Source organism: Peromyscus eremicus, chromosome 3 (genome assembly GCF_949786415.1).
Source record: "Peromyscus eremicus chromosome 3, PerEre_H2_v1, whole genome shotgun sequence".
In the NCBI taxonomy this organism is placed as follows: domain Eukaryota; kingdom Metazoa; phylum Chordata; class Mammalia; order Rodentia; family Cricetidae; genus Peromyscus; species Peromyscus eremicus.
In genome coordinates, this window is record NC_081418.1 from 20,230,170 (window position 1) to 20,243,979 (window position 13,810).

Below are 13,810 nucleotides of genomic sequence, written 5' to 3' on the forward strand. Positions count from 1 at the left end.
CTAGGGTCTCATTCAATTAATTTGAACACGAGTAAAATAACAAGTCATAAATTAAGCCTAAATACAGCCTTAGATGTGTTTATATTAGAATATACTCATAAAAACCTGTTGAGAACTGCTGGAGTTTTTCTTTTTTTCCAAATGATATGTGAACACACATAGTTTAAAGATTTAAAACTAAAAATTACTTAGCTACCATAGTTCCTTTACTGACTAGCAGGCTTTTCTACATATGCCTGTATAACTGACTTTCACTGCGCATGGGCTAATGTACATAGAATTCTTCACGTCCTCATGATTGATAGCCACCACGTCTACCTGTCTCTCCTGAGGATGTGTTTTCTGGAAAGCCCGCGACCACTGTTAATGCTTCCGTGCAGTCTCACGGATGTGCCTGTCACAAATATCCCCTAACAACTGTGTTGGCTGTTTATCTGAACTAGTTAGGATGCTGTGTGCAGCTCTGCTTTTCAAAGAAGCAGTTTATCTTCCACCTCCTATTATTTCTTTTTCCATTAACCTCTTCCAGGGAAGATTTTGTTTTCAGTTGTGATAAATACATGCAGCTTTCAAATCCCTGATTATATTTTTACACTACGCAGATGACAAAATTTTCAAATCATTTTCAGCTTAAAGTAGGATTTGCAAAATAAAATGATCACCTAAAAGCTGTGATTTATGAGAAGGGTAAATCTTATCACCCTAGCTGTGTTTGTCTGGCCCGTTGACCAATTAGTAAATAGAAGCATGCATAAATCTTTAAATTTAAATCCTTAACTTTGGTGACATTACAAATAATTCATTTGATATGACTGCTTATAATAATTTGTAATAACATTGAATTATTACAAATTTCAATAAAAGTAATACATTCATCAATATATTTAAATGCATTGAAAAGTTCTTGAGAAGGAAAATGCAGTTGAATATGTATATCAAATGTTATTGCTAAAAGAATAAATAAAATTAAATAATAAAAGAATAAAAAGTGTGATTTTTAAGTGTCGGTTTGAATATTTTAAAATGGAAGTGAAAAAGTAGATTCAAAAGTAGATTCAGAATCCCAAAAGGAAAAATGACCAATGCTATAAACTTTAAAATAGTGACCAAGGTGTTACATGTAAGAATTATTTTTTTAAAAAATGCCTCCAGGGCATAGGATCTATCTCAGTGGCTGAGCGCTTAGAAAGAAAAAAACAAAAACATTGTTTTCAACTTTCACGCAGCCAGCAAGAATAAGAATAATAAAAAGACAATCCGGGAGCTGTTTCTCTTGAAGTTAGTCAGAAATAGCATTTAGTATAGTAAAATCTGGTAGGCAGACGTGCCAGAAGTTGAGCAGGGCTTGAGTGACGGCGAGTCAACAGAGTATATTTATACATTTCTTTTCCAGTGGATTATATGAAGCAGTAATTGTTTGCTCTTAGCCGTTTCCAGTAGGACAGGGTGTACGTTATTCTCAAAAGAAGCACAGGTCTTTGTATAAATAACTGCTCTCCTTGGGAATTGGGTAGACAGAACATCAAATAAAAAATTAAACTAAAACCTGGGTGTTAATTCAAACAAGAGTTTCCTCACGACCGAGACTGTGTATGAAGGTAGCCGTGTGGTGACTCTTGTCCTCTAGCTCAGGCAGAGCTTGGGTGACAGCTCAGCTTTGGCAGTTTCCAGAAGAGCAGGGCAGAGCTGGCGTCACTTAGCAACATCTGGTCATGACCGTCCGTCCGAGGCGCTGGTGTTTCTCATTAAGAAAGTGTGCCTGCTGCAACTTGCTAGACTCTCCATGGCCCTCGCAAGGACTGCCTTCTTTGATGGAGAAACACTTTTAGATTCTTTAGCTGATACCAAATGCTTCCTTTGGTTTTCCCTTCACCACGAAACAGGAAAAGACAGGGACCGTTTCTTCCGTGGTACCAAGCACCCAGATAAAGGCTGACAATCTAAAGACCAAGTTTTCTTAGAAGCATCTACGCATTTGATAGCACAGACAAACATTGGGATTTGCGGTTGAACTTTTGAGATCTCCCATAAATTTTTTAGTATCAAAGTCACAGAGCCATGCAATGACATCAAAGAACACAAAAGCATATTTGCGTGGCAAATTGGTGATACTAATAAACATAATTATAGAAAAGCAGCCATTCTGAATTAATACATTAATTCAGTTCTTTGTCATAATAAGTTACATTTATTTAAAAATAATTTGAGTAAAATGTATAATTATAATTTTAGTATTAACTTGATTTCTTCTGAGGAAAGTGTTTAATTTAAAAAAGTAAAGAAAAGGCACTATTTCCAATTCCAATTAATGTTATAATTACTCATTTTATAGTCTGTGTGGTAGCAGCAACTTCCATTTGGTAATTATATATGTAAAAGACCATAATCATGATTAAATTAATTACTATATAAATAGTGTGCTTATTGAGGTAGCATCGGTTTATGAAAATGGACTTATGGTATTAATATCTTTTCAGGCACTTTTTTTTTCAAAATTGATACAAAAATACTTATGACTTTTATATGTTATGAATGGTTGGTTAAATGAAAAGAAAGCCCTAATGCCTAATTTTATGAGAGCCAAATTCAAGAGTGCACATCAGTTTTCAATATCACTGTAGTGGTAAATGGCCTATGAACACATACCTCCTGAAACAAAAGGCAGCTTGGAGAAGTGGCCATCTTCATGACTCTCCTGTGGTTCCACACTGTTGTATTCAATGGCTGTTTGGATTCTGAAGCAATTGTTGGTGTGTTAAACTTATTATGGTAGACAAATTCTATTAGTTTTATAATTTCAAAACTGTTAGATTTTGTCTCAAGAAAAAGTATCAATGACAGCAGATGCTTCAAATTGCACCTTACAAAAGCCCAGGATGAAGTTGTACCCTGCAGGGAACAGAGATTTATACTGCTCTGTAAAGGAACTGAGTGAACTCTGTGTGTGTGTGTGTGTGTGTGTGTGTGTGTGTGTGTTGTCAGTGGTATATCTAAAATGTAATATGAAAACAAATATTTGCTTATGTGTGTTTATAAATGTTTATATATCACATAGGTTGGACTTGAAAAGGGAGGAAGAATGATTGGATGATTTTATTCCATTGCCAAGGAAGGTTTATATGATTTCTAGAATATCAGCTACCACAACATCTTTTACTTTAAATTTTTTACTTAAAATACATTAATTATGTATCATGTGATTAATATCCAGCCTTCTACTATTGTAGAAATAATCTGCATGAGTGGCCCATTCCTAAGCTCTTTCTCCTGATGACAAGGTAGTCATTTCCCAATATTTATTCTTATTGATCTTGGCATTAAGCTCCCTTGGGTAGAAATGGAACAACTTCTAGTATCTATTATCATAAAGACTAGACAACTTTTTGACCTCAAAAGAAATTCTGTTAGCAACCCTCATTTGGCTATCAAATTTATCTGCAAAGTTTTTATGACCTTTGGAGTGTATAGAAGCATCCAAAGATATGTCCTTGTCTGTTAGAGCGGGCTAACCAGGTCCAACACAGTGGCTGTCACCTAATAGGAATTCAATAAATATAGGTGAATGAATGAATGATTCTTGGTGTGAAATTTGGGGGGAAATTAAGCAAAAGCATAATTGTACAAAGCATTCAGAATGCAGCTTCCAAATCGAGTGTAGTCTGGTAGACACAGAAAAGTTAAATGTATTGGCACAGAAAAGGATATTTAGAAGGGACCATTTGTCCTTCCTCCCAATCATTGTCCTGGTCTTCCTCCTGTGCTTTTAAAAGTGAGTGGTTGACGACCAGTACCATGAAAGCATAATAGTTGATTCAAACTGTTGTCAAACTGCCGGAAAAATGCTTCCTTTTCATTGTGCTTTTTTTGGACACTATAGATATGATAAATCATGAACTGCATTATAAAAATACCTCTTTTATGCCCAAACATTCAGTAGGAGGAAATGACATTTCTTTTATTACCTTGGTAAATGTTTTTAAGGTGTTTAGCGACAAGCTTTCTTTTTGTCAAAACTGCTTAGATTCAGTGGTTGCTAGGAATTTACTTGAAAACCTATAGTCAATAATATCAGGGAAAAGAGGGCTGCATGGTTAGTCAGCTAATGTGGAGAGACTTGGCGAGCACTCCTTTTCTCATCTCCTGCCTCTTTCTTGATCTTTTGTACTATGGAAAGGGAGGCAATCGGAGTTTAGAAAGTTTGTTTTCCATCATCGCGCATCAGCTATTGTCTCCAGCACTTTCTCCTCTTTGGGGCTGAGAAATAACAACACGCAGCCATTTCAGAAAACAGGAGCCTGGTATGATTTCAATACACATGCAAACAAGGGCATCTTCATGACTTGGGGACTTCGCTCTCTTCTCCAGCTGTTGGTTGGTTTGCTTTTGTTTTCTCCACAGACAAAAACCTCCCGATTTCAGTCCCAGATTTGCTTACATGCTAAACTTTACCATGAAGAATATTTGTAACTGTTCATTTCTCAAGACGGGTGCTTAAGTTATCTATTTCCTCCAGTAGTTACTGGCCTCCTGGAATGGATGGTAAATAGTACCTTAGCTGTTTCTCTTCGCTTTGCCTCTTACCTCCTGCTTTCATTTCTCACCTTAATTAGGTGGCAATGGATTATTTTTTTTTAATGTTGTTCTGAGAAACATGCGGTAAAAAGAAACCATCCGTTTGAAGATAGAAGGGAAGGAGCTTTTGGCAAATGGGTCTCCAAGTTTCTGGGCAGTTGAGTAGGTAGAGGAAAAGAGATTCAAAAGCAGATAGCCCCAGTGAGGACAAGGTTAGAAAGCAAGTAACCTTCCTAGCAATCTTAACCTCTTGACTGGCTGGTAATAGCAGTCTACAGCACAGATGTGAGTGTGCCCTGCTTTCCTGACTTCTCAAAAGCTACTCCAAAGACTCAGTTATCACAGTCTGTCTCGTGGCAGAATGCTATCGCATATCTTTGCCCCACGTAGCTGCGTCCTGGTATGGGATTCTAGTCCGTAGTGCTAGCCATTGTTCACAGTGGTGTGAGCCTTGCCTCTCCGTGAATTAAACACAGCGGAGCTGCATTTATGTGAAGCGGGTCTGCCTGGCTGCTCCAAGGCGGCTGTTTCAGAGCCTATGACCTCCCACTTTGCTGCCGTCTGTGTGTGTGGTAAAGGGAATTGTCCTAAAAAATATAGGCTTTCACTGAACACAAATGCATATTTGCATGCCAGTGGGTTAACATTCTCCTAAATTTGGGTGCCATGAATAACTGTGTTGGGGGCTTGTTTTGTTTTAACCTTTTGAGTACAGGGAGGTTGAACTGTCGCTCTGTGGAAACATACATAAGCTTCCCTGGTTCCTGTAGATGCACAAAAAATAATGTGCATTCAAATGAAAAGGTCTCATTTGTACAATATCTTCTTAGCAGAAAACTTCCACGTTGATGGTAACACAGAAGAAGAAATTGTTCTTGTGTCTGTTCAGAATCGGTGGTTAATGTAACAGTCACACGACTGTTTAAAATAACTCCATTTAATTGAAAGATTACAAAGATACCGATGAACCACACGTCCACAAACTGTTAATCTGGAAACCTAGAGACCTCCTCTCTTAGTTTGTGTGCCGTGATTAGTGGAACTGAGAGACTTAATTGAGATTATGGAATATTTTTCTAATCTCTTAATTATCCAAGGTTTTTAAACCCTGCCTTTGTAAGTAGTGCCTGGGATATATTTTATCATAAAAATATTCATAGGTAGAAGTTATTGCGGCTAGTTAATGAAGTATAGAAATGATCCTTGAAACATAGTCTTTACTGGAGCTATTTAAAATCAGCTGCTAGGGACCGTAAATCCTTAGAATTTACTGAAAAATGAGGGAGATTTACCTGGGGACTGTTGAGAGCGGTTAGCTCTGTGCTTATTAAAAGGGACACATGAATGATATTTGTGTGTTTAACCCTGATTATAAATAGTCACTTGATTTTTATAACAACATGTCCAGCAATAATCAAGCCTTACAACTTAAGGTTAAAAATAATGTAGAATCCTACTGCAGAAAATGCTGTAACAAGAAAAAAATAGCTGCATTGGAATGCATTGGTCATATGTGAAAAACGAAATAATGGTGGTGTGGTGGGGGGGAATATTAGTATATATAGCTAGCAGGAATCCATATATTTTAAATTTAATTTTTAATGGATAATAAAAAATTACTCTGACAAAATTCTCTTATAAGCTGACAACTCTCTTTCCTTACATTTAGCGCATGAAAGATAGGCATTGTTTTTAAAAGAAGTAACTATTTAGGAAGTCATCGGTGTGAATTTCAGAGAAATAAAATATGCTTTAAAGTAAACTAAAACATGCAGTTCTAGGTAGGTGAAGAAAAATGGGAGAAAGAGAAGAGGAAAAAAGAAAAAAAGAAAAATTAGAAGACAAGAAAATAAACAACGAGAATGAAAAGTAAGAGCCATCATTTAACTGGGGTTTACAAAGGGCCAAGCACTGTGTTCACTGTGTTTTTGTCTTGCTCTCCTTCCTATCGGTCATGAGACACACTCTCAAATTTCCTTCATGCAAATAAGGGAGATCAGAGCAGTTGCCTAAGGACACACAGCGAAAAGTGACAGTCTGGGAAAGAAAGCATGACTTAGTCACTCTCTGTGGTGGATGAGAGCCAATCCTGGCTTTCTGTCCGATTCTAACTGCTCTCCTGTCTGTGCCTCCCTATCCTGCAAGGTACTCAAGATGCCCAGGCATGTCACCCCGTGGTCAGACCACTGAGTCTCGGAGGATCACGGGGGTGGGGGTGGGTGGTGGGTGGAGATGAGTCTGCAGGGGTGAGCCACTCAGACAGAGAGAGGGTCAGATGCCTGGCCCAGGGACAGAGGTAGCAGGGGTGTGGAAGAAGCTAAAATCACCCACGTACGTGGTTTCTTTATCCCGCACTTTTCACGCATTTGCTCTTTGCTGGTGACCTTTTGTCTCCTAAGAATCTTGGATTACAGTCTTCAGAATCTTTTAGTAGCTGACTCGAAACTCATCACCTGCCTGCCTCTCTACCACGGAGGCCGGGCACTTTTAGAGTCTGAGGTCTCACCTGCCCCACGTGCACCTGGGAAAGGACTTAAGCAAACTGTCCAGCTCCTTCATTTCCCTTTTCCATGGGGTAGAAACATGTCTTTTAATGTTCCCACAGCAGCCGGCACTCATTCTTCAAGAGAAAAACAGTCCTCAGGAAAATACTGAAGAACTCATGTCATCATGTAGGCTACTTTTCAACTTAGGAATCTGTTTCATCTGAGTGACAGCTGACAGTCTGACTATTCCATGCTGGACTCGGTCCCTCTTAGCTCAGATTACCTTTCATGTCCTGTCCATGTCTCTGTTGATAAATGGTCAGATGTCCCCATCCTCATTTGACAACTGAGGCAATGAGAGGTTAAGTGCCTGGCCATTGGCAGGAACTGAAATAAGAATGAGCCTTGAGTGTCCTGGCCAAATCTGAGGTTTATTTCCCCTTTTCCTTAAGGCCAAATTGCTACCTCAATAACTACCTTTGGCCTTCAGTCCCTTGGCTGTAAAAACAGGGTTATTCCGTATCTATAAAAGGGGGGGTGCTTTTAGAGCTGAGATTTTATTGTCTTAGAAATCAGAGCTCTCGCTGCTTACGGCATTCAAATGCTTTATTCACTTGCCCAAAAATTAGGCAGCCGTTATCTGTCAGGATGGACTGCCTATGGTAAGCTCTGCTCTGAGACACAGTGGGAAAATATGAGTCACCCCTGACCTTTTGTGTGACTCCGGCAGACAAAGCTGAAGCAGAAAACGTTTCCAGATCCAAGCTGGTTCAGCAGCAGCAGTTTTGAAAAGGCCTTTCTGACATTGCTTTCATTTCACTATACATGCTTTTTCTCCCTGTCGCCTCACATGTATTTTTAATTGATCAGAATTATTATCACCATTAGAAATATAAATATGTTTCCCATCATAATGTAATTTTCTTTTGAGATCTGGTTTCATGATGTAGCCCAGGCTCTCCTAGGGTTCACTATGTAGATCAGACGGGCCTCCAACTCAGAGATGTGCCTGCCTCTGCCTTCCAAGTGCTAGCGTTAATGGCATGTGCTGCCACACCATACAATAAGTGGAAATTCTTTAAAAATTACTAGAAACAGTTATTTGCAAGGGGCAGGGGAGTAGAGCATGGATGCTCAGATTCTCTGAATGAAACCATGGTGTCAGCGTTTTTCCCAGCTACCTGTGTGACAGGGAGACATCGCTTACTCTAAGGACACACTTCTCATATTATTCCATTTCTGAACACCAGTAAAGTTTAAAAAAATCTATGCCAGTATTCACCTGTTCTAACCAAAAACAGCATTTATTTTCACCTCCATTTCTTGGTCATCGTATTTCAAAAGGGTTCTCACTGGATCTCCAGTTCCAGTGCAGGGCCTGGCATGGTGTACATGCTGATTGCGTTTTGGTAAGTTCACGCACAGATTAGGACAAAGAGCAGTATCATTCTTTAATAAGAACAAAGCCTTTTCCTAACTAATGAATAAGGAGCAGTCAGGAAGGTTCCAGTGCATTTACGCCCTCACACCTCCTTCTCGCTCTTTCTAACGGAGAACACCATCGGAGAAGGATCGGGAACTGGCAAGGGTGAGAAGGACAGCTCTGTCCAAGCAGATTTTATTTACAGTCATCGATGTAAACTGACAAAGAGTGTAAGACACCTGTTTGGTCTCACCTACAAGTAATTCAAATGCCAAGAAATATTAGTTCCAGTGTGGAACTGGCCTGTGAATGTACATTCACACATTGGAGCTGAGATTGTACTTAGAGTGTTTCCTGATGTGATGCTTAATTCTAAACATGGAGCTGGCAGTCTACTGTGTACCTTCTCCATCTAACAGTGCATTCACATTGGGTTATTTTTGCAGTCAGCTAGATGAAAAGGCATCATAGCATGAGGTAGGGAAAGTGACTTCAAGTTTCTAGAAGCAATTGTGTTTCTAGCATGTTCTGTTCCAGAATTTGGTGTGAACAAAGCAAATTACTATTTCTGCAAGATGTGCGGTATATTAGGGAGGAAAACACCCGACAGAATAAATTTGTTCTTTTTTAAAGCTTGGTGTGTGTGTGTGTGTGTGTGTGTGTGTGATATTACATAAAACAGTAGTATATCAGGAAGAGGACAAAATCTGTTTGAATATTATAAAAATGCCTGTGAAGTTTAATCTGCAAATTTAAATGTCCTTGAGGATAAATCTTCCTATTTAAAATCATGCTTTGGAATTAAGATGTTAAATGTTAGTCTTATCTCCGTGAAAAAGACCGAACACTTTAATTGCTAGGATAATTTTCTTTAGTAGAAACATTCAAGTTTGATAAAATTTATCTTTTAGACATTTCATGTGTGGTTTTATATAGCATACATAATTGTCAATTTATTCTCAACTGCGTCTGGCCACTATTCGAGCTAGGTGTTCTATAATCTCAACAAAGGTCATTTCTTAAGTCTCACCAGTACTAACTACTCCACGAAACAATGTGAGTGCATTTACCTAGTTTCTTGTTCTGGTGTATAGATCCTGTACAGTGTCAATAAAACGTTACAAAGGTCAACACAGGTGAACTTGCTTTCACTGCCTGAAACAGCAGTGTAGTGTTCTGTTTGTGGGACATCCTCGTCTGCTTGTGAGCAATATGCTGTTGGATTGGGGAAGATATTTTTCCAAGCCTTTAAAGTCATGCAAAGGTGTGAGATCTTTAGCTTTATGTCTCCCTTAGCTTTATTTTGTGAGGAAAAGTTAGTGTTTTTCTGACTGAGTTTCTGTCTCCTCAGGCTTTTCTTTCATGGTTCTTTTTGGAAGCATTTTGTCAGGCACTGGGAGAGGGGAAGGAAAAATGGACCTATTCTTTCACGTAAATGGTACCAATCCTCTTGCAGGCTTATGCTTTTGGTTAGCTATTTTGAATCTTTTATTTTGGGGGTACCGTTTCCCCAGGGCAGCATTATGTAAAATTGAAGACAAAAATGAAGAACTATAAGAGAAGTGCTCACCATAAGGAAAGTGGTCTGAGCCGAGGGGTAACGATGTCATCCGATATTACTGTGAATGTGTGTCATTGCTGCGAGAGAAATTTAGATTCATTTCCGTAACTAGGCAAGTATTTCGATTTCACTACTCCAAAACTTACTCATAGTTTTGAATGAAAACTCTCATTGGAGAGGCATTTCTGATAATAAACTGGAGCGCTTCCCCACCTGTACATCATTTCCAGAATTACATTCTTGAAACATTTGGCCTTAGTAGTAGAACTCATTTAAGGTCACACTTGACAGAATGGCACTGCCACTCTCTAGTAAGTTTTTTTTTTGGGGGGGGGGGCAGGACAGATAGTATCTGAGACTGTGATTTCCTGTAATAAAAAATTTAAGGCTCTAATCATCTGGTTGTGTGTAGTGGGTAATTTTCTAGCTATAGATATAATTTAAATGCTTAGATTTCTCTTCTTCCTCTTTTTATTTTACTTTCAGTAATGTATATTGATTGAGGTGATTGTGTTCCTAATGTATATGGAATATATGGATACCGTGTATAGTCCTAGTATGTAGATGGATTGATTGATCGTACCATTTTACATGGTGAAACTCCAAGAAAATGACTGTAATGTCTAAATCAATTTTATTGTATCTGAACTTCTTCAGAGTTCTACTCAAAGCAACTTTTCACCTTAAAAAAAATGTTTTCCTGTTTCAAACCCTTTTTTGTTATCTTTAAACAACTCATTTTTGGATGCTATGTGTGAAATCATAATCTTTTAGTGGAGCTGAAAAAATTCATCTGCAAAATTTCTATCAAGGGTGTGTTAATTCCTTTTCATTGAATTGTACACACCGGAAGACAATATTTCGGAAGTTTTATAGATCTCCCCTTTTGGCAAATCAATATAGCATATTAATTCGGTACTGAAATCACATAACATTGGAAAAGGTACTTGGTGGCTATGTAGCCTTGGTAGGATTCTTCCCCCTATGCCTCAGTTCCCCACCCCGCCTTCGATAACATGGAAATATTTTGTTCCATACATAGGATAACTTTACCCCACCTACGACTGCTGTGAGGAATGAGTTAATACATGGAATGTACTTAGAACAGAACCTTAGTCAATGTTAGTTAGTAGTGCAGTTAGTCATAGCCATCATCACACAGGTCCTGCTGGAAATGCTCAAGCGTGACCTCAGAGTAGGAAAATTTCTGTGCATATGTAAGCTATTCTTTCTCCGTGTATATTGACTCGTTAATGGCACTTTAGAAAACAAATCGATAGCTTCGACTAGAAAGAAAATGCCACAGCTATTCAGAAACCGTGGTTAATAATGTAGCTTTTATTTGCTGAGCTCACCGTAGGACCTAAGAACAAAGAACTCTCCTTACTATGAGGGCTTTAATGTGGCCGCTGGGATTGTTTGGTTAACACACATTTTAAAAGTTTTATACATTCCGTGAGTGATGTCCTTTCTAAGAGAAAAAAAAAAAAAACAACAAACTATAGGTTAAGCGCCACACTTCAGGTCCTCCTTGGTTCACAGAGTATTTGGTTTCCTTTGCATTCTTTGGTGAGGAGCGGCCGTTCCAACACCAAGGCACGTAAGATGCAAGGGGTTATCTTGCTTATCGTTTCTCCACTGATTTGCTTTGCAGCTGGCGGTTCCCCACAATGATGAATGGACGCGATTTGCCAGGACCCTGGTGGAGATCCGCGCCAACCGGGCTGACAGCGAGGAGGAAGGCGCTGTTGAGTTAGCTGCGTAGATGTGAGAGGAGCCTGCGACCCCCCCCCAGCCCCCTGTGCCCCACCCATGCTTCCATGCTAGAACTCAGAGTCTGCAGTCAAGGCCTCCGTGCTGTGTTTGGTGTCCTTTCAAGTATCAGTGTCTCTGTGGCATTTTAGGGGCCACGTTGTGCAGTGTCATCCCATATACTCCACATGTATCTACTCACCCAACATCCGCCCCAGCATTTCTATCTCTGTGTCTCTGTCTCAAAAACAAAAGGGGGAGGGAACCCTTAGGGGCTTAGTTGTTGCCTTTTAACTACTTGGTAGCTGTGTTTAATAGCTGGAAACCTCTGGTTGAATTTGTGCTTACATGTACTTCTGGCATAGTCCTATTAAATCCATATGAAGCCAGATATGATTGGGTGCAGATGTGGCGTGCCTCGTGATATGGTACAGGGCCAAAGACTCGAGATGTGGTGTTTTACATGGTGACTCACATTATGAATGGATTTACTACAAGAACATTGCTGCTCCTTATTTATTGTAACGTGCTGCATGGAACGTATTTATTTGAAAGCATTAAAATAAACGATCTTAGAGCATGTGCGTAATGAGAGGACTGTATTTTCTCTGCTGCTGCTGAGGTTACGTTAAGTTCCAAATAACAATTACAGTATGCCAGTTCCACTGAGAACACGGAGTCTTTAGAGGTTTGTTTCAGTGAACGGAATGAATTTTAATGCCTATTATTTCTAGGTACTTTAACAATATTTCAAATATAGTTGGCCATTGATACTTATCATTCAAGCTAGCACAACCCTACAAAAGTCTGTGGTTCCTAAATATGACACCAGTATTGCCAATAAAATGTTCCAAACCAGGTCTGTATCGCTGTGGGTAAATGTTTTGCTTAGCAGAAACCTGACATGAACTTTGCTTTGACAAGGGGTTGGAGAAATGCATGAGGACCATGGTAAAGATTGAACATGTCTTTTTAGGCAGCCAGGCTGCTAGGCTTAAATCAAGGCTCTTCATTTTATCTTTATAAGGCTACATGCATGTATGACTTGTTTTTTTTTTTTTTATTGTTGTTTGTTCGGTTTTTAGGAGGTAGACACTCCCTTGCCTCTGTCACCAAAGCCACCAAGTCTTAAAAACAATGTTAAATGGTAGAATAAGAAGGGCCAGGTTGAGATAAACAAATGCCATATGTTCTACAAATGTATATTTTTAAATTCACACTAGAAGATATGTTAATTACTATTAAACTAGAGAATGTGCCTATAAACAGCTTTAATCATTCTTTTCAAGGGTTATTTCATTGCTAGAGTGTAAAAATAAATTGTAGTTAAATCATTTAAAAAAATTGTCAATAGGCTCTTGATATTTTAGGAAGAAAACTTCCATCAACACATTCTTGGTAGTGATTCCTTAAACTAATAGATAGATAGATAGATAGATAGATAGATAGATAGATAGATAGATAGATAGATAGATATACATATATATATACATTTTTAAGTTATAATATATTTTCCTCCAAGTGCTCTATAGTACCTACATAATTAAATTCCCTTACAAGCAGAAATTAGCATTTTATAGATTAAAAATGAATGTCTTCATATATGTATATCTAAACTCAGTGGATAGAAGTATTGAAGAAAAACATTTGAAAATTCCAGCAAATTTCCTGATCTTTTTGTTTTGTTTTTGGGGGGTGGTGGGGTGGTGGAGGGGTGTTGAGACAGGTTTCTCTGTGTATCCTTGGCTGTCCTGGAACTATCTTTGCAGACCAGGCTAGTCTCAAGCTCAGAGATTCGCCTGCCTCTGCTTCCTGAGTGCTGGGACTAAAGGTGTGTGCCACCACTACCTGGCTACAAATTTTCTGTTTTGTTAAAGGAGAACGTTCTAATTAACTTTAGGTTATGAAAATATTTCAATAGGCCTTTTGCTTATGCAAAGCTATTCCAAAATACCATTATGATAATATGATGAGGTACGAGACAAAAAAAGTATCTAAAAAAACATTGACATATAA

General features: G+C 38.6%; 1 protein-coding gene across 1 annotated transcript in view; it reads left to right on the forward strand.

Moving 5' to 3' along the window:
• The window catches only part of Dync1i1 (dynein cytoplasmic 1 intermediate chain 1), a 312,054-nt gene extending 299,666 nt beyond the window's left edge, over positions 1-12,388 (forward strand). The window contains exon 16 of the mRNA XM_059257353.1: positions 11,697-12,388. Coding sequence (XP_059113336.1) covers positions 11,697-11,807 — 111 coding nt within the window. The 3' untranslated portion in view covers positions 11,808-12,388. The remainder of the gene's footprint in view (positions 1-11,696) is intronic.
• The last annotated feature ends 1,422 nt before the right edge of the window (positions 12,389-13,810 follow it).